This window comes from Pomacea canaliculata, linkage group LG1 (assembly GCF_003073045.1).
Source record: "Pomacea canaliculata isolate SZHN2017 linkage group LG1, ASM307304v1, whole genome shotgun sequence".
NCBI lineage: Eukaryota > Metazoa > Mollusca > Gastropoda > Architaenioglossa > Ampullariidae > Pomacea > Pomacea canaliculata.
The window spans coordinates 17,629,646-17,651,132 of NC_037590.1; the positions used below are offsets into that span (position 1 = coordinate 17,629,646).

A 21,487-nucleotide genomic window follows, 5' to 3' on the forward strand; every position below is an offset into this window, starting at 1 on the left:
ACCCAATGAAAATAACGCATACAAATCCTTCTAGCCTCAGTGGTTTACATTGGTAACCAGATGCAGTAACTGCTTCCAAAGAAAATTTGTTTTTAATATTTATTAATTTAATTGACCATAAATTTTCAAGCTTCTTTTCATGACATCTTATTATTTTATGTGTTATAATATTAAAAATTAATATTTTGTATGGAAGAGCGTAAAGGGAGGCAATGATGTCAAACCGGAAATGATAAAGTTAAGACCCCACAGACTTCTATGAATTCTGTAAATACACGTTCATGGTAAGTCTGTGTAAGGATCATTTTCAACATTGCAGAAGTTTCCGTTGAGAGTGAACCCGGTTTTATTTTGTGTCGCATTCAATAGTTGTATGAATTTACGGTATTTAGGTCAGAAAACTATTGTTTGCAATATTTCCATGATACTTAATGTTCTTTCACTTGTACTAGGCAAAGTTTCTAGCACACTGATGTGTGTACCTTGATTGAGAGAGAGTTGTATTTTATAAACCAAATGTATTTTATTTAATTGCAGCTGGCATCCGAGTAGTAATATGTTTCACTCTTTGTAATTACTGCTTCATTTATCTGATTAATACCTTTGTGATTGACTTGCTGCAGATTCTATAGGATGTGACAGAACCAAGATTTGTGCACAGAAGGATTAAATGTGGAGAAAGTTGAAAATAAAATGTCTTATGGAAGTATAATGAAACGTTTGCAAAGACTAGAATTTCCAGACTGCACCAGAGAAGCTCTAGAGTTTATCACGGAAACATTTTCCTCACAAGAAGGAGCAGCAATACCAGGTCTTGGGGGAGATAAAGAACCAATTTTAGCAGAAGTATGCCAGGCCTTTGTCCTGTTTGGATCTAAACGAAGCACAAAGGTGAAATTTGTTAAAATAAATTTTAAGATTATTAATTTGTAAAAGCGAGGCTGTGGTTGTGCAACTAGAAAGGGAATGACTTTGATAAGGAGGAAGGTGGGCTTTCTGTCATGGATGTGGTTAAGCAGGCAGTGGATTTAGGGAGATCATGCGACAGTGTTGTCTGCCTTGTCATCACCACCTTAACCCTAAACCTTTGGTCCTTCATTTTAATAGCACCACTGTTACTACTGCAGATGTTGGCTGAGGTGTGTAACAAGCCAGGCTGCAAAGTACCTCTACCCTCTTATATTGAGGTTGATCCCCATGAAGTACTCCATGGGCAGCTGAAAAAGACGTAATTCCATGGAATATCAACTAATGAGTGCTTTGGAATTGTGTAGATTCATGTGCTTCCTTTACTGCTTAAGAATAACCCTTAATTTCGCTTTCTAAAACTTACAGATAATATGTATTATTCTTGATGCCAAAAGTTTCACTTGTATTACTCATGTTTTGTTGGCACCATTGCAAATTTCAGGAATGCTTTTGGAATCATTTGTTTAGTTATTGTCCAATCTTGCAGCGTTTGCTATAACATGCCAACATATCAATTTTAAGATTTTTGTCCTCACAGAAACTAAGTGCTCTCCAAGAGCTTCAGCTACTGCAGCTCCTGTGTGAACATTTCAGGACAGCTTTGGAAAAGACCAAGTATCAGATCTTCAACTTAATGTTTGGTGCTAGAGGTGATGAACAAGCCAACACACTGCTTACCAAATTGGTTTCTATGGCACTCTCAGTCAGCTGTACATCAGTACTGGACTGTGCAGCAATCTGGATGCAGGTACCACAATGGCATCTTCACCGTGTTGGGTGAAGCATATTGAGAAAATCTTGAGGGAGGGGATGCCTATTACTGACAGACATCTGAATTAACCTTGGAGAAGAAATTGGAGTGATGGAATAGAAGCTGATTATGGTGTCATGTGAAAATACTCATGCCAGTCATAGACAGTTCTTAAGTCTATCTTGCCCTCTTCTCTCTCTTGCACACACACACACACACAGGTGTATCATATAAGATGACTTATGAACATGGTCTAAATGGAACAATTTCTAGATTCTATGTGCAGTAGAATTTACTGACCGAAAAGAGAAACAATATATTTCCTTCCTCCCCTTTTTTAACAACTGATTTGCAATTGCTCAGATTACTCATGATTGCATCAGGTATTAATACATCCACACTTTGTAAATAGCTAACAAATATTCTAATGCTGAACATTGTGAGCAGTGATAAAATGGGAATATTTTTTATTCATTTTAATGGTACTGCGTTTTTGAAGGGTTTCTTGTATGAATTTTTCCTTACAGGATCGGAACAGCCATAGTTCAGACTCTCTCCAGTTGACTAAACAGTTGGTTGAAGACTACTGCCTACTTTTTCCAGATCCATCGAATATGTTTCAGAAGTTGCCATCCATCTCTCCATTATTTGTCTGTAACTTTACCACATCTGTTACGTCTGTTTTCCCTTTTCATGGTGAGTTTTCTTAATGCCATCTAACATGTACCCATAGCTTCTACACTTATTGCCTCTTGTTTCATGGCAATTACACATTTAATTTGCATATAAATCTGCTGCAGATGTCGAGTCAATCCCACCAGCAAGTTTATTGGAACATGTGACAACATGGATTACTTCAGATTGCACTTTGTGTTGCGAGTCTGTCCGTCAGGTTGCTATTCATGGCACCTGTTCATCACCTGTACCAGGCCTACTTGGCTGGTGTGTTCTTGGACCCATCATCTGTTCACACCTGATGAAACCAGGTTCTTCAGCAGCTTCAGCTTCCAACAAACCCCACAGCCAAATGTATAAACCATCAGTAACAAAAACTATGACAACATTATCAAAATTGCATCTTGGTTTGCTCCAGAGCTTGGACTTCTGTCAGTCGAGCTCGTTATCACATTGCCTTCTCAGTGTGACAGATGCTATGTGTCTAGTAAAACAGCTTTCAACGCTCTTAGACAGGGTGAGGGAAAGTCAGAGTGACTCTGGTGTAAAGGTTGAAGAAGATGAAGTAACTCATATAACTTTGGAGAGGTTGGCACAAGTGCTGCAGGTAGCAAAGATGGCTGGGTGCCTAAGGGCACAGCTAGGCAAGTGCTACTTTTCAACTTTGTTTATTGTTGCTTCCAATAAATTAGCAATTCTAATGCACTTATTCTGATAAAAGATTGTACAATGGTATTTCGGTCTACATCTTTTAAATGTATAAAAATTGGAGTGGGCAAAGTGTGGATATGTGGAAAGTTCAGTTCTCCTTCCTCTTTTTCCTGTGGAAATTTACTCTGAAGTATTGTTATCAAATGATATCATCAGTTCTATGAGCTCAGAGATGATTAAATTCTTCATCTACAGAGATAGTATGCTAGATCTGTTGCCGAGTCTCAAATGTATCACCATCATCACTTCTATTACTAGAAGAGTATTACCGATAATGTGGGGTGATCAAAAGCAATCTGATAAGCAATTCTGAAGATGTCCAGAGTTTAGAGCAATAAAGTTTTTTTTCTTTCTCCTTCAGGTCAGCTTCCAGAACTAGGAAAGGTAGTCAAAAAGCACTTGCCTCACAACAGGTAAATAATAAACACTTGGCTTTATTATTTCATCACTATTATTATTAATAATGGCAACATCTTCTAACGTTCCAGTTTCTTCAACAAGTTCACTTAAGAGTAAATGGTTATTGCACTTAATTTTGTTCTAGGTGAATTTTTTTTACTCTTCAACATTTGAATCACAAAGAACCTCCCTGGACATAGAGTGGCAAATTTTAAGAAATAAACTTCATTGTACGTCTGTCAGAATAAATGCTCTTTGTCACACTATTGTATATGCGTATCCTCCCTTTTCAGGCTTCTAAGCATGGTTATAGCTCAGCATTCTGAAAGATCATCTCGACACACACCTATGGATATCAGCTAATCTTACAGACTGTAAATTAAACTGAAATGCTGCTAAGAGAGAAGTCTTGTTTGTAAATATGTTAACCTGTGCGGATAAATGTTGGATGTGTCAGTCTCACAGTTGATAAGAGCCTTTGTGAAGAACACTACAAGTTTGTTTTGTTTTTTTATTATTATTTCGCTTTGCAGCACATCATATCACAGGCAGCAGTTTCTCAAATTGACAACTTCTACAGTTTTGCTGCAACAGGCATTTGATTTTTGTACTGCCAATTAGTGAAAACAAAAGGATTATCTTTCCATCGTTTTCAAATATTTCACAGGAACAAAAATTACACTCAATTTTTAAAAAAAATTACATTAAACAATATTTTCTACGTGGGTAGTTGCATGCTCAGTCTTTTCTGGGTTGTTTTTGTCTGCCATACTTCTCAGTTGTAAAATATGTTAGATATGATTGACACAGCCATCTCTTTTGACACTTTTACATGAAAACACAACAATGAGATCAGTATGGTCTAAATTTACGTGCAGCTTTCATCAGTGCAATCTTCTGCTTGTCTTCTTCAAATTTTCTTCGAAGCTCCATGATTTCTGAATCAAAAATAAATGCAGTAAGGCAAAATTATCAAACTGATCAATATTTGCATTTCACCTAATTCCTTCATCATGTAACCTTTTGGGTGGGTGGGGTGGGGGTGCCGTATCATGTGAAGCTTATACCTTCTAACCAGATGCAGGAATGTGCTCAGAAATCCGCCTCTATAATATGCATGTGTCATAAGATCTAAGGGCGGAGTCCTGTGCCTCGAAATTTACCTTGCACACATTAAAATTGCGTGTATTTAGATGTAGACTTTGACAAAGGTGTCTTCCCCCAAGAAATTGGGCCCAAAAGCCCTAATATTTCTCTGAACTTCTCGTCCCCTAAATCCCGGCCAGAAAACTACACTCTTCATCTGATGACTGTATCCTAACTATTCCTATTACCAGAACAACATGTAGTCACAGAATGTTTAATGACTATGCAACAAAACAATGAAACTCTCCCCCTTTCCATATCCACCACCTATCCACCATTGAATCCTTTAAATGTGCAGTGAAAATGCACCTCTTCCTTGAGCATTACTCCTAACAGTACAAATAATGCTAGTCCTTTTTCTGCTCATTGCTACTTCCCTCAGTTCTTGTTACTTGGTTCCTCTTTGCATTTACTATATTTGTCTTTTGCTAGCCATCACTACTGTTGTTTATTATTCCATCAATCATATGTTATTTGTCCTTCCTATGCTATCCATGTCTCCTTGTCTCAAGCACTAAGAGCACACTCCTTACAAGTGTGAGTATGCGCTATATAAAGCTTGCATTTATTATAATACATCTCGCAGGGCTAAACTTTTCACAATGCTCCTTTAGGCTCGCTTTAATTAGCGCCGATAGCCCTAACCAGTCACCACCGGGCTACTGCCTGCCCCTCTACAATTATTCCCTTTACTTATGACAGTTTAGAAACTGATGATAGAATGGTCATATTTCAAATTCCTTTAACATATCTATGGTCAATGACATGTTGCCAATGAGGTAAATTAATTTTTTTTTTTTTTTAATGTTTGTTCTGCAGCATACTTTGTATTTTCACAAGGTGTAAATGTCTTCAACTGACATAGTAAATGAAGTGAAATGGAAAATGTTTACCATAAAACTGAACAAGCAAATGGAAGACACAAGTGTACATGCATACCTTGCTTCTTGGATTCTCGAACTTGAAAAGAATAGAAATTTATCAGCTCCTGTTGAAGAAAAATATTAAGTGTAAGCAAATGGAAATGTATATGTCTTTAAACGGGTAAATACTACAGTATTAATTTTTGTTCTCCTTTAGCAGAGGAATGATTTCTTAATGTGAAATATTTTCTTTTAGTAATGAATCAACGACGTGATCCTGACCTACCATCACTGCAATCAAAGCTACGACTCTTAAAGCATTTCACAAGCATCAATAAATGCTAGTTATGACATTATTTACAGATATGTGGAGGTGTAAAACAATTCTTCTAAGCAAACAAAATTTATTTTTCTCTTGCATGGTCTTTGCTAGAAACTTTCTATATATTCTGTCATAAGGTAATAACAAAACAAAAAAAAGGCATTCCAACCTTTTCTTTCCTTCTTTTTTTGTCTTTACTTGTGACTCGTTTAGCTTCTGCTTCTGTGCGAGGAGCTCCTTTGTTTTTACCAACACGTGTCACTGTGATCCATCCTTCATCATCAGCTTGTCCTTCCATCTCCTTAGCCTTTTTCTCTTTCTTTAAAAAAAAAAAAAAATGGGTAAAAGTGTATGCCTAAAATGCCATAAATTCTTATAACTACAACCTACCCAACATTTTTAATAGCCTGCCTCAAAACCTACACACTTCAAAAAGTGTCTAAGCTAAAGTGTTCTCTATAATCATTAATCATATTTCTCTCTTATACTCTTCTTTCATTTTTTCCCCATTGTCTGTACAATATACTGGTGCTGCATGTGTACGCATGCAAGACACTAGGCACAGTTTAAATGGTCACCGCTTAACAGTTTAACAAGACTCCTTGCATGCAAGGATTTTTTAACAGAAAGCTTACCATCTGAATTTGCTTACCTCTGCAGTTAATTTATCAAAGTCACTCATGAATTCATCAATTTCTCTCTTCATCTCTGATATGTCAATAGATGTTCGATCCACGTATTCTCTTTTCCATTCTATAAAAAAGAAAAGAAAAGATATTTTCAGAAAGATCTCACAAATTTGTATATGCTTAAAATAAGTTAGAAATCTATGCAGGGCTTCTGCTTACACAAAAAATTGCATACACTGCGCATTAAAAGTTCGGAGGACCCCTTCAATTTTCGTCAATGGGGTCCCCTTCAAATTTGGGCAAAGAACAGTGACCCCTTAAAATGTGAAGAAGGGGTCCCTGGGACCCCAAAGAATTTACCCTTAGCAGAAGCCCTGATATGTGATGCATCCAGTAAATCAGTAATTCTGTTCTCAGGAAATTCAAATATTTATCAACAAATAAGCTATAAAGAGATAAAATACCAAATATTCTTTTCTATTTGTCGTCAGTACAGTTGTTTATTTTCTGTCCCTCGTATGTTGCCCATCTCATTCCTGTTGTAAGCGTTAAGAGTATGCTCCGTAGGAGTGTGAATATGCACTATTTAAATCTTCATTTATTATTATTAATATAATTGCCAAAGTCACTCTTCTAATCTGATGAAGGAAAAGAAAAGCACTTATATTTGTGTATTTCTCAGTGATTGCAAGACAGTTTGTCTCTAACTAAATTATAGGTATTCAGGAGTTAAAAGTGATAGCAAGTTGACTGAGTGGCAACACAGGCTTAAGTATCTCGTAATACTTCTATTGAGCACTAATTTAAATTATATAATTATGCATTTCAATGCCCAGTCTAGCTAATTTTTCTGTAACATGCAAATTATCATAAAATTCAGCATACAGAAAGCACATCTACACAATCTTAATATTTACAAAACTAATTTTCACAATCATTACTGATAAAAAAGATCAATGAGTGTTTTCTCATGACTACCCATTTTGTGAAAAAATGAGCCTACTTGCAATGCCAGTGACAATTGGTGCATCTGATGTTGACAGGATTAACGGTTTGCTGTAGGGCAGATTCAAAGCCTTGTCTACAGAATTTGATTGCTTGAAAACAATGTAAGCCACTTTGAATCCCTGCAAAAGAATTAATCTTCTTTCACCCTTTGTGAGTTAAGATTTTCTTTAAGTAACCATATACAAAAAAAAAGTCAGGCAAAAAAAAATACTTAATAGCTTTAACTGGAATTTTCAATTCATTAAAAATGGTGAGAATAATTATGCTTATCATAGAATTGTATCTTAGTGACAGAAATGAGATGTCTGTTCATGTTTTATAGTGTTTTTCTTATAAACTTAATTGCTAATTACAAAAATTTCTTACTTTAAATTAAACTGGACCATGTTTAAAAAGCATTTTAAAACAGTTGTTGTTATGTGCCAATGAATAATTTGAGAACATCAATCACTTAAGATGATGATGTTTTTTCAGAAAATAAAATACTAATAGAACATATTTAGAGGACTTTTTTGTTATCTTCATAAGATCCAGCACATGCAAATTAGCAATAGTATTGCATTAACAGTAGAAAGTAAAATTTCTTTTTTAAAAAAGAGACAGGAGGAGATTGTTAGTGTCACAAAATATCAATATAAAAGATTCTAGCTTGTACCTGTGGAGGCCTGTGAACAGGAAAAAACTTTGATTTTTCTTGAGGTGGTTCACCTTTTGTGGGTTTTTCATGAAGAAACACCTTAAGCACTTTTCCACAGCTGCTGAACACTCGTCTGAGACTTTCCTTATAAATAACATGCATAAGCATACTGAATAATAATCTGTCATTTAGAAATTGCAAAATGGTTAAATCTTATTGAAAAAATGAAAAAGATGCAAATATGTTGTTTCTCTTCAGCACATGTGTATGTATATATACAATCTCTCTTTCACCTCAAGGTATCTTTCTTCTTTTAACCCAAAGTGGGGGATGGGAGCAAAAAAGATGAACAATCAGTTTTTAAACTGTACATTAAAAGAACTGAATCTGGATGTAGGAAGATTTCACTCAGCATCATATAAAATCAGAAATACCTCTGTTGCATAGGGTGGTACATTGACAATGAAAAGTGTTCTGTCTTTTGGTTTTGCCTCATCATTCTCTCGCGTCACATGCTTCTTCAGATAGAGGTAATGCGGATGATTACATCTGGTGTCGAATTGGACAGGTATCACTGAAAAATAAACCACATACAAAAGCCTTTGCATTTAGGAGTATTAAATTGTTGGCTAATTTCAGATGTAGCTCTTACCAATAAAATTGTATTTTTACATACAAACTGTCACATTTCATAAGCGCTGAACATTATATTTCATACTTCATCAATCTGCATGCATTTAATATACAATACTGGCTCAAACGATAACAAATAAGCATGTCCTGTCACAAGAGCTCTGTCAGTCCACTCCTTGTCGCCAATTCTGTGTAAAGGAAGCTGTCTTTTATCGTTCAAATCATACAACTTCTGAAATATGAAAAATGTTATGGTATGCGGGTCAGAATTGTGACTGTACGAGGGTCTAGCTGGTGTTTATCTGAGTGCAGAGTATGCAGTGGTGTATTGATATTCGCTATACTTGTGTAAGCTGATTCCTATAATCACCCTCTGGGACAAATAAAGAGAGGGTAGTTTGTATCAATACCAGGGCATAGCATTGGAAAACTTGAGTTCCGCTTACAGGGTCGGGGTCCAGGGGCCGACGTACCCCTGGTGGGGTGTAGGGGCAAAACCCCTACTGGGGGGTCAGCTGAAAGATTTTCAGTTTTTGAAGCATTAATTTCACCCTTTTCCTGCAACGTTTTGCAAATATTTTCATTCACAATAACATTAACAAGACACACACACACATGTATACCAAACATAATCCATTGGACCAATGAAACACACACACACAAATTATACTTATATAATTATTTACTTGGCTGTCAATAAAACTAGCAGGAATTGTCACAATATCAGCTTGCGTTGGTTTTTTTTTCTATGCACTGTCAAAACTAAAGAATGAAGACAGCTTTGTTTGCTTCTTTGGTTTGTCTGCGACAACTGTCACAATGTTCAACTACTTGGTCAGCGTTTTGAATATCCTCCCCAGCACCCTTCTGGCTGCTGACAACATTCACTCCTTGGTTAGCATCTTCATTATCCTTGACACTTTACTAGGCTGTCAATAAAACTAGCAGGAATTGTCACAATATCAGTTTGCATTGTTTTCTTTTCTATGCACAGTCAAATCTAAAGAATGAAGACAGCTTTGCTTGCTTCTTTGGTTTGTCTGCGACAACTGCCACATCAACTAATTGGTCAGATATATCCTCCCCAGCATCCTCCTGGCTGTTGACAACATTATCCTTGACAGCATCTGCTTTCTGGCCGTTGACAACCCTTTCTTGGTCAGGATTGTCATTCTGGCTGTTTGTTTTCTGCTTCTTGCTAGATTTTCTTTCGAGCACTGCTTCATCCAGTATTTTCCTTTTTTCTTTTGCTTTAGACGGCAGTTTCTGATCACATCACAATATGCCTTGCCCACTGCTGCGAGTTTTTTAATGCAATGATCGTAGCACAAGATCATAATCTTGGTCTGTTTTCCTTTCTTCCCCTCCTTTTCCGACACGGTAACACTGTATTCTTTTTCAAGCCATTCCCAATTCCACGAATAACGGGAACCCTTATCGCTGAATAGCTCACCGCGCCGTACGATGTCAGATCTTGCCATCGTCGAACGTACCACAAGCTTTTTTCTTTGTACTCGCAAATGCCGCGCAGCGTAAGAACTGACTAAAGCCAACACGTGTGGCGCGCAAAGGAAGTAACACAAAATGCAAGAATCGGAGACCGTTTGGGAACCGGAGACCGTTTGAGTACAAAATGTGCTACTGACGAGGCGAGCGCGATCGGCGTACGCTACTTCGAAATCGGCGTAAGTCAGAAGTCAAGTCGGCGTAAATGCGCCGAACGGCGTACAATGCTATGCCCTGCAATACCAATCAAGAATCAAACAAGTTAACACTACATGATATTAATATTATCAAGCGATTATTGTAAAAACTGGTGATAATCTGCCTGGCTAAAGAGATGTCAACAATGCAATGTACTAGCTGTGGACTTTCAAAATGCAAACCCTAATCCAAACAAAACTGCATATTTCGCAATCTACTACGCATGCATTGCTAGTAAATACGTATACTATGCATGCGTATTTCAAAAAATGGTCTAATTGTGCATACGTGGGGTTAGAAAGGGTACATTAGTGCGTTTATTTGAGCCTACCGTAAAAATCTTCCACAACCATGCGGTCTTCTGTTATCGTCGCCATTTTGAAAGGTTATAAGGAAGTTCTTAGTACACTCAGGGTCAAGGTCGCTCAAAAGTCCATCACAAGGGAGCTTCAAGCGTTATATTACATTCAAACTTAGTAATTTTTTGTTTAAAATTTTACTATTTTAAAAATCTTAACATGTATGGATCACCTACATTGGGGTTACTAGTATAAACAGAAGAGCAAGCCGCAATCTGATGACGTCATTGCTTCTCGTTTACTTTTTGTGGACTATTTTTTATCATATGACGCAAGATAACCAGTTGGAGATGTTTATATTTTTCTTCCGGTGGAAGACACACCATCGTATTATAGATAATTTTGCAATTTTAAAATCATATATGCCTAGAAAGCATAATTGATTTCGTTGAGTAGTGGCGTTGTTACCGTCAAATGCACTGAATCTACTATTGACTGTGTCGTCGAAACAACTTACTCAAGAGTCGAATCTTCTCAGTGCCTGTTCACCTTTTGGCTTTTGTCATGCTAGTACGATTCCGACAGTTTCCTTTTATTTCCTTTGACAGTATTGACGAGAAAAAAAGATTTTATAAATTATGTGTCATCCTTTCTTGCTATGTACGTGTTCACACACACACATCTAGCTTAATGACATCAAGTGACCAAGGAATAAATTTGGAGACTGGAACAATTGACATGATTTTCATGTATAAGAAAAGCCACAGTGCAAGCACATTTTTCGTGGCAAAGAATATGTAGTTTATATATAAGAATTCTCTAATGTGTCTGGACTTAAGGTAGCTAAAAAATAATTTTCTTCTTTCATTCGACGAAATCCATGCATGTTACAATGTGAACGAGAAAAAAAAAAGCAGGTGTAAACGTTGTAAACTGATTGAGTAATAAAACACTTGTTCCTGATCTTAAAATGTGCACAGCATATGACTAGATAGTAATATTGAACAAGATATTCATATTTACATTAAAATGTCAAGTAAAATATCTATTTTTTGTAATAGTATATATTTATTATCAAGATATCAACACATCAGTATTACATATTGAATGAACATGAATTATCAAGACAGTAGAATATGTTTATCTTAATTCTTTTGTATATCCTTGTGTGAAACCTTCCATTCATTAAGGTTCATTAGTAATAATCTCCAAGATATTTGTAAATCATGGCACAGAGTAACATTAATGTATTGTTTTTTAAATTACATTAGCTTTCATCAGTAACATATGAATGTAACATTACAGGTCTCACACAGACTTGATGCCAACATCATGTCTCATGGCAGAAAGAGAAGATAAAGTGAGCAGGGCTTGACACTCCCAGCACAGCTACTCTTTTCATGTCAATGAGCGTGTCAGAGTAATCAGAGCGGTGGCTGCCACAGGGTCTGAAGGGCCACTGGAGGAGGGGATGAACCAAGCAAAGGCCCTGCAAGTGCAACAGGAAGTACAGCTGCGTTTTCTCTGCCCAGCAGATGTTGGCGAAGTCAAGAAGCTGTGCACCGAATGGTTCCCAATTGAGTAAGTTAAAAACTGATTTTATTGCAGTTGGGAGTAGCTTTAAAGTGTTAAGGCATACTAAGTGGTTGGTATGATTTATATTATATATATATAATTTATGCCATTTGGATCAGAATATTGGTTGAATAAGATGGGAAAACTATCATTTAACAAGACTAGCTGTATTCAATGTTTAATAATTTCAAGATATTTTATGCACCATTTATAGATATCCTGACTCCTGGTATGATGACATCACATCCAGCAGTCGTTTCTACTCTCTGGCTGCCACCCATCAGTCACGGATTGTTGGTCTCATTGTTGCTGAACTAAAAGCAAAATCTAAATTGAATAAAGAGGTATGCACTACTTTTAACTCTATAGTTCTGAAATATTTTGCTCATGCACAGAGTAATTGGGGTTTTGAATTGTCTATGTTTGACAGAACTGTAAAAAGTAACCTCTTAAAGCTCTGATAAAGAACTTTATGTCACTTTATCATTTTGATTTTGCTCACATTAAGGTGACATTGGTGACACTAAGGTGATTTTGTCCATATATGTTTGTGCAGCTATGCATATTGTTTTGCATTTTACATTTTAATTATGATATATATATATAGGAAAGCTTTGTATTACATAAGCTATAACACTGCTGAATTCACTGCTTCTTAGGATGGTGATATCCTTGCCAGCTATTATCCCTCCAGCATGCAGGTGGCGTATATCCTTAGTCTGGGTGTGGTAGATGATTTCCGAAGAAATGGGATCGGTGAGAAATTTGCCCTCTGCTTATAATGCCCACAACTGTTCAGCACTTTTTTTGTTGTTGTAAAATATAAAGGGTAAACACATTAACTGAAGTCAATATATTAATGACATATATGACATTTCTTTAATCTTGAGAAATAAGTATTCCTTGATTTATCATTTGCTTATTTCTTAAAGTTTTTATTTGTGTATGTTTGTGTGCATGCCTGTGAGTGCATGTGTAAAAACTTAACAAACAACCACAAACTGCATTAATGCAGTCAGTCCTATTGATTAACTACTCTTAATGTCAATATATTTATATCTGATGTATACAATGTTTTCTGTGAAAAAAATAAAATGAATTCTTTTACAGCTTCCCTGCTTCTTGACAGCCTTCTTTCATATCTGACCTCAAAAGAGGCATCAGGTTGTAAGGCTGTGTATCTTCATGTACTTGCAACAAACACTGTAGCCATTCGCTTTTATGAGCGTCGGAACTTTCGACCTCACAGTTTTCTTCCATTCTACTACTCAATTCAAGGAAAGCCCCGAGATGGTTACTCCTATGTGTTGTATATAAATGGAGGCCAGCCACCTTGGTCATTTATATATCCTTTGCTTTACAATATATTTTTCAAAGTGCAGGTCTGTATATATTTATGTATTAGTGGGTGCCAAGGTTCCTTCTGTGTCAAATGTTAAGAGAGGTGGGTAAAAGAAAAACAAGAAATGAAATGTAGTTTCTCTTGCCTTATGGTTGGCACTGTAGATCCTTTTCTGTTTGCAAAGTGTAATGCTTGCTCCTTGTTCTGGTTGTTATCAGTGGTAGAGATAACACTGAAAAACACAGTTTTTAATAGTAATAAAGCATCAATATTATTTCTCCATCAAATACAACAATTTCATGTTTTTTCTTCTCCTTTAGATAGTTGTTTGCTTCTTCTGTGAAGGGTTGGTAACCTTAAGAAGCATTCTCTAGTTTGCTTGGCATGCTTATGCACAGGCCTGTTTAGGCCACCTATGTTTTTGCCAGATGTATGTAGTGTTTACAGGAGACAGTGGAAAAGTGCAGTTGTTCTGTTCTTTTGAAGTTAGCCATAACATTTTATGCATGAGTTTATGTGGATGCTTTTTTTACATCAGGTTTCCCTTCTGTATAAATTGATTTTCAAACTTCCATTTAAATCAGTTGAAGTTTTGAGGGGTTTTAATCCCCATTTCACCCAGTAAAAATATTTGAGGTATTATCAATAAGAAGCAGAAAAAAAGGTAGCATGTATATTTGCTAATGTTATTATAACCTAATATGTTTTTATTTAATGCATATACAAGTGTTACAGAAATTTAAAAAGTAAAAAGGAAATAACACCTTTCGTGTTCATGCATGGCAAGATCTGACCTAATTTCTTTAACATTTTGCGATGCCCCTACCCCTACTTTTCTGAATCATGTTATGCTTTCACTCATCCTAGGCAAGTTCTCTTTACCTGATTATGATCCCTCTTATATGATTTGAACATATGCCTACTGCTGTGTATGCTCTTTAGTTCTCCTTAACAATGCTTACAGATTACATTGCTCATTGTGGAAGCTTGATCTCTAAACTCCAGCCATGTGGATTGCCTCGACAACTGTACCGTGCTGTTCGAAACATGGTCCAACGATTTCTGTCCAGACCGCCAGTGGAAGTCTCCCACAGTAGCTGAGCATTATTTGGTTATATGACATATGGCGAACTTAAATTATTGCTTTTGTTTGTAACATGCCATTAGACTGATATGAATGTAATACAGATGTTATGACAAAAAACAGCCATAATGAAAGGTGATGGTCCACTGCCTGTGGCAGGATAAAGTGAAAATGTAAGTTGTTTAGCCAGTTGTGAGATCTCCCCTTGTTTGAAAGATCCTCCTACCTATGGTGGCTAACATTAAGCTGCTCACACAAAATAAACAACCAGCGAATGAAAAGCACCAAAAAAGCAATGTACTTAAACCCACAGCTTGGAACCAACCATGGTTATCTCAGTACACTAAGAAGCTGGTGGCAGCTCAGGTGTAAAACTTACATTCACATTTTGTCAAGCAGCAAGCACAAGCAGGAGATGGTGACATAGCATTTTCCTTATATCTTGTGTGCAAAAACAAGCAATTACCATTACATTAGGTTTTCCCTGTGATACAGTGGTGGTGTGTCTGATGAATTTAAAGTATGTCCTGAATATTGAACATTGTGATATTACATAATCATTTTGTATGTACAAAAATGTTGGGGGTTCCCCATTATTTTAGTTAATAGTAAATTCCTAATGCAGAAGCATGTTAAGAGTGTGTTTTGGTTTTTTTTTAAAAAGATAAGAAAGACAAGTGTATGCAACATTTAAACTTTTACATGTTTCCCTATTTTGGTATGTTTGGAGGGTGGGGGCATAGCTGAGGTCAAAGGTTGTCGATTTCTTTCTTAGCCTATGTGACTGAAAAATACCTCTATCCACCCAACAGCTGGTACCTGATTTATTAGGGATTTAGAAGGTACCATATCTAAACGGCAGCAGAGGAATAGGGTTGGACTCTGCCTTCCATGTGCTGGGGTACTAGACATGGTCACTAGGTTATGGAACCCTATCCCTACTTTAAATAAAATGATACCGTAACTGTATAAACTATAGGACTTTAAACAATCATGAAAGCAGCATTGAGGATTAATAAACTGTTAGGTACTTGCTTGCACCTAGTTCTGGTTGTTTAGTGCAGTTTGGCAGGTTAGAATGTGCACTGGTAACTGGGGGGTGTTATTGCTGCCTTATGCAAAGACTAATGAATCATGTAAGGCAGAATACTCTACACCTCTGACTTGTATATCATTGAATAATTCTTGCAAATTGTCTGTCAGAAAAGATAAATGAAGAAGGACTGGATTTCTGCCTAAAAGTATGTCAGTTATGTGTGTACTGCATGGGACAAGTCAGTTTTGACATTCCTTTATATAATTCATAATGTGGATAAGCATGATTTTTGTTGTTGTAATAATGTAAAAGCATGCAAGTTTTCATAGATGCTTTTCGACATTGCATTTTCTTAATTTAACAATTTAAAGCTGTTACTTTTGTTTTAAGAAAACTCACCTGTGTTAGGAGCTAGTGATTACTTGAGTTGAATGCTGCATTTTGTGCTTCAGGCTATGCACTGAACTTCTTTCCACCCATATAAAGTGTCAAGAAGTATTTTCATCCTTTGCCAGTGTGCTAGAAAATTCTACCCCAAATGCTGCTCTTTTGCTTCTAGAACTACTATGCAGAATCGATAGAGCAGGAGTGTACTGAATAACATGATATTTGTGTGCTCATCTATGACAGGTTTGGTAGGATGATATTTTATAAAAATGTATATTATTTGCTGTTTATTTTAAAAAGTGTCTTATCCTTGAGGGATTTACCATTTGAGAGCACATTACGTAGTGTTTACAGTATGATTCTACAGTAGATGTGTAAATGTATCACTGATCTGTGTTATCTTCTTTTTTTAGTTGTGCTTCCAAGGTTATTTGTAACCATATGCATTGAGATATTGAATCTACAGAGAAGTGTACTATAGATTTCTATTTTTCTGTACAGTAAATTTTCTAAATGTAAACACTTAGCATACGAAATCTGTATCCTTTATTTGAAAAAAAAAATAGAAACGCAAAGAAAGTACCAAGCAATAGGCATGAGTTACCATCAATGTTTTTTGTCTAAACTAATTACATTTCACTGTTTGTAATAGGTGAGCTTTCTAGGATTGCAGGTACCTTTCTTGGTATTTTTAAAGTTTTTAAAGTTCAGGAACTTTTCTTAATCTGGAATTAGTAATTCTCAAGAATCTGCTCAATTTTGTTCAGCCAGCCAGAAGGGACAGTGCAGTTAGTGTTTCACAGAAGATTTAAACCTTTTATTCTCTATCTCACTAAAATGATCAAGGTCTATGTCTGGGGATAACTCACATTCCTTTTTATTATTATAAACATGAGTGGTATGTGTATATGTTTCATGTAGAGAAAAAGTTTAGCTATCAAATGTTCCACTTTAATGAGTTGGACTCAAAGTTTGGAAAATCATCGCTCTCTGTTGGCCTGCTGGCTAGGTAAAATTTTCTCCCCTAGTGTTCTTCGCTTGAGGTCAGTTTTACTTGGGTGTAGTCATAACATCAATGTTGTCATGCTGTAAAATGAAAGACAGCAGAAGGCATATTGCATTACTGATAGCACAAAGGATGACAATTTAAGTGCATTTCATAAACATTTTGAGACAATAACTGTATTTCTTCCTAGCAGTTGATACATAACAACTAGAAGTGAAAAGAAATCTCTTTCTGCATGCTTCTCCTATTCTGACTAGACCACGAAATAATAATTTTCCTAGAAATTTAAATTCTTAATTTAAATTTAAATTCACATTCTTAAATATAAAAAACTCTTTAAAAAAGGACAGTATTTAAGAAAGAACTGAAAAAGTAGTATGCTAGCAAAGAAATTTATGTACCCAGAATCATCTAATGTGCTGATTAAAGATCAAAATGTCTAAACTTCAGTATTATGCTTCTGTTTTCTGAGATTTCTTGGCCTTTTGGCTTAAATTAATTTTATGAACAGTTATTTGTTTATTGTAATTTCAGTCACTCTTTTCTCCTCTAATCAGTATTTTTCACAAATTACGAAAAGTTATAAAATGTTCCTTGTAAAAATGAATCATAGACTGTATCAGTGTTAACACTTTCCTTTTTTGTCATTCTCATTTGCCTTCTGATGATTATTATGTCAGGGTTAGTAAAACATTTTAAAAACTTCTTTCAGAGTGGAATGCCATATTTTATGCAACTTAAATGACAGGTAATATATATAAATGTACAATCTCTTGAGGCAAAATGAGTCTTTCAATCCATCTCTATGACCCAGTTTCCTAGTTTTATAATTTTATTGTTACATTTATATATACACTATTATACTTTCATGCATCAATTGTTGTCATTATTACCACTTAACTGACAGTTTAAAAATTTTTTTTTTTTTAGTTTGCTATGAAAGGTGTGCAAATGTTATTTTCTGCCCTCAAAACAAAAATATTTGCTTGATTCATTTCAAACAGGTTTAACATGTTCTTCAAGACTCAAATTATGGAAATAATTTGAGAAACTATTAAGTGTTTATTTGCATTAGACTTGATTTTATATCTCAGAGAATAGAACAGTAATAGTAACAGCAAGTTATTTCTAATTATGCATGTCATGCTTTTGAAGCATCTTGTAGACAGCAGTTTCAGATGTCCTCATGTTTTCAACAATCTAAGCTACAACAAGGGTATATGTGTTGGGGTAAAGGGATGCATGCATGTATGTACAGATGCGCATGTATTTATGAGGAACCTAGGAAGTGAATAGATGGAGGTTAGGATTTAAGGTAGAGTATTATAGAAATGAGGTTATAAGGTGTAAGGGTCTTGTTTATTTAGATGAACTAAAGCAACAGTATCTGGCGCATTCAGATCTGTGCAGCCAAAATGTGCAAATGACATTACCTGAATTTCTTATGTGTATGTTTTGTGACATTTTGCTCTTTGTGCTGCTATTATGTCTTCTAATACTTCCTTTGTTTCAGGAATAGATAAACATGTGCCCCTAAAAGTTCATTCAAAATATGACTTTAAATGTGCAAACTAATTTTCAAACCAATTTTTCTCCACCTTTCTTTGACAGAAAGATCTTTGTTCTATTCTGTAATGCTGTATTGTTGTGTCTTTGTATATATGTTATTTATGTTTAAGTCTGTAAATTTATGTTCTGTTTATTGCAAGTCTATTTCTTAAAAGGAATTAATAAGCAAGCACTTTCATAGAGCACCATTCCCACCAACGCAGAGAAAATTATGGGTTTATGTACAGTCCCTTACATAACCATACAGCAAGAACATTTGGAAAGTAATAAATTGCACAACCAACAGTTAAGTCATTTATAGTGTTCAAATAAAGTGGACATGAATATCTAAGGGAAGTGAAGAAATTTAAGTGGGGGGGGGGGGTAGATAGGAGAGTGAAGGAACATTACAAAAATTGGGGAGAAATTTCTATGCTCTTACGTATACCTTGAGAATCATTTTTAAGAGCCTGTTTCACTCTTTAGACAGGCCTCAAAAGGTCACGAGAATGATGGGTTGTCTTAAAAACTCAAAAGTGTTGGTCTTGTTAAAAAGATAGCAACCACTTTGACCGGAAGGATCATAATTTGATTCCCTGGCTTTTAAAACCATTATTAATGCTCATACTGTTTAAACTCTTAAAATTGTTTCTAGCTATGTAAGAACAGTGTGAAATAATAGAAGTGTATGAGTGGTAAATTTGTTTTTGTTTACACATGCACACATGGCTGTGAGAGAGAGAAAGGGTAAATGATATTCATTTCATAGATTTATAAATCTATGCACAACTCCTTCCAGGTTTTTCTCTCACATTCTCATATACCTTAAAGTGTGCAGCTTACCAGAAAACTAATATCTGACAATCTGTTTTTGAGAGAAAAGCATTTAATAAAACGCATTTTATGTTCAGGATGGAAGTTTGAAGGAGGGCATTGAAACATCCCAACATTCATATTCTTAGTGAGAATTGCAGACAAGGCCAGACAATTGAATGGTTGTGATACGATAATGTGCAATTTTAATATATTTGACAGATAGCAGATTGGATTATTTAAATTTCTGCAAGTAAAAATATTCTTATCCATCATGGTTTAATTGTTATTGCTTGCCAAGTAATACCCCTACTATCCTCACTTTGTCCCCATGTTCCCCCCAACAAAAAGGTCATGCATGTTTAACACTTGATTATGTTCATAAGCTCAATTATTTTATACTTTTTGGATACATGTATTACCTTGAATATTTTGTGAATGAGTGGCATGAAAGCATGTCATGGGAAGAAATTCATGGTTGCAGAGGCTGATATCCTACACATTGAATCATGTTGTCCTCTATCTTAATAATCGAATATATGTATAGGTAATTTGTTGTTGCTCTTTCTTTCATTTGTTGATTGTTAGCATATAGAGTAATTAATATGCAAACACTTGTTCAAAAATAAAAATCACTTCATTTTTTTTTTCTTTTGGTTCCCACTACAATGCAAGTTCGATTTTCTGCTGAATCTGGCATTCCTTTCCTTTATTATGTTCATATTAAAGTGCAATGAACAGCTCATGTAAACATATCTTAGTAAGTATCCAATTAAAATTACAATATGGCCATCAATTTGTTACCTTATAAGAATTTGTTTTCTCCACCCTCATATCCATGTCCCTCTTCCAACCTGCATGTTAGATTGGTCAAAACGGTTGTGCATTAAATTCATAAATGCATAACACAAAGCAGTTACAACAGGTTTGTGGTTCTGTCATGCTACATGCAGGTAAAAATTAGTAAAGGTTTTTGAGGAAGACTATGACATTGCCAGACAGGAGAAATTCACACAAACCTACCAGTTGCATTGGCTTTTCCTCTAGTTTAAGTACAATGCCCTAGATATGATGAGCCACTTAGTGACTGCTACTGTTGTTTGAACCCATTACCTATCTTATCCATCTGCAGCCATCGATTCCATTTCGCATTAAACCTTCTCTTTTTCAGCTTGCAGCAAGCATCATAAAAAAACACTAACCTTAATTTTATGTTTGCCAACTTTATAGCTCTTGCCTCAGCTTGCCATCAAGGGCAGACAAAGCTTCTGATGCAAGTTGACAATAATGGAGAAAGAACCAAGATTAAATTATTATTTTGTCCCATGCAACCTTTCCTTTGTCATTAAAGTGAAATCCATTTTGATTTCCCCGTGATTATCAGAAATGCTGGTACATTGATAAAACTACTGGGGGTAGCAAAGTGCTGTTTTGAATAAATGTATCCAAATGCTAAGAAATACTGTATAATTCTGCAACAGCTTTGCTTTCCCTACCTAGTTCATGCAGCTGTTTCTTTACTTTTGATCACTTTTTTGAACAAAATCTCATTCTTTTCCATTCTTTTAAATTTTGTGTGGATTTCTTATTACATTGTGTGTAGTGGCTTTTTTTTTTTTTTTTTTTGTGATATCTTTACTTACAAAAATCTGTTCTGCTATATCATCAGTGATGACTTCCCTATCGTGATATTTCATGCCTCATACATCATCCCATTTAAGTTGCAAATATTGAAATCACAATTTTATTTGATGCTGTGCTTTCCCTATGTGCATGCACATGCACGCCCAGCAACACGTGCATGTACAAGCCAATTTTATGTACATCAGGTTGTATTTGCACAACTAAAATAAATGTCAGTCATATCTGTTCTCATCATAATTGTGTGGAATTTGTACATGGTGCTGTGTGCCTCTTGTATTTGACTGTACATATATAAATGTGTGAATG

General features: G+C 35.5%; 3 protein-coding genes across 5 annotated transcripts; 2 read left to right on the forward strand and 1 right to left on the reverse strand.

Moving 5' to 3' along the window:
- Positions 1-145: 145 nt before the first annotated feature.
- On the forward strand, positions 146-3,906 carry LOC112570424 (uncharacterized protein C7orf26-like). The gene is made up of 7 exons (XM_025248841.1): positions 146-284; positions 624-891; positions 1,508-1,717; positions 2,248-2,416; positions 2,521-3,039; positions 3,468-3,519; positions 3,799-3,906. The coding sequence occupies exons 2-7, from the start codon at positions 694-696 to the stop codon at positions 3,866-3,868; spliced, it is 1,218 nt and encodes a 405-aa protein (XP_025104626.1). The 5' UTR covers positions 146-284; positions 624-693; the 3' UTR covers positions 3,869-3,906.
- A 96-nt stretch (positions 3,907-4,002) lies between these two features.
- On the reverse strand, positions 4,003-10,832 carry LOC112570435 (ribosomal RNA-processing protein 7 homolog A-like). Its single transcript, XM_025248851.1, has 8 exons — positions 10,779-10,832; positions 8,545-8,684; positions 8,129-8,254; positions 7,469-7,592; positions 6,489-6,589; positions 6,006-6,155; positions 5,591-5,639; positions 4,003-4,443 (listed from the first exon to the last, which is right to left on the reverse strand). The coding sequence occupies exons 1-8, from the start codon at positions 10,822-10,824 to the stop codon at positions 4,358-4,360; spliced, it is 822 nt and encodes a 273-aa protein (XP_025104636.1). The 5' UTR covers positions 10,825-10,832; the 3' UTR covers positions 4,003-4,357.
- A 58-nt stretch (positions 10,833-10,890) lies between these two features.
- LOC112567066 (N-alpha-acetyltransferase 60-like) lies at positions 10,891-21,415 on the forward strand. Of its 3 annotated transcripts, none has more exons than XM_025243616.1 (6): positions 10,891-10,923; positions 12,052-12,327; positions 12,536-12,665; positions 12,981-13,077; positions 13,432-13,666; positions 14,626-21,415. In XM_025243616.1, the coding sequence occupies exons 2-6, from the start codon at positions 12,218-12,220 to the stop codon at positions 14,762-14,764; spliced, it is 711 nt and encodes a 236-aa protein (XP_025099401.1). In that variant the 5' UTR covers positions 10,891-10,923; positions 12,052-12,217; the 3' UTR covers positions 14,765-21,415. The 3 variants fall into 3 exon arrangements, with proteins under 3 accessions (XP_025099401.1, XP_025099391.1, XP_025099383.1); XM_025243606.1 differs by lacking the exon at positions 10,891-10,923 and adding an exon at positions 10,968-11,585; XM_025243598.1 differs by lacking the exon at positions 10,891-10,923 and adding an exon at positions 10,968-11,316.
- The last annotated feature ends 72 nt before the right edge of the window (positions 21,416-21,487 follow it).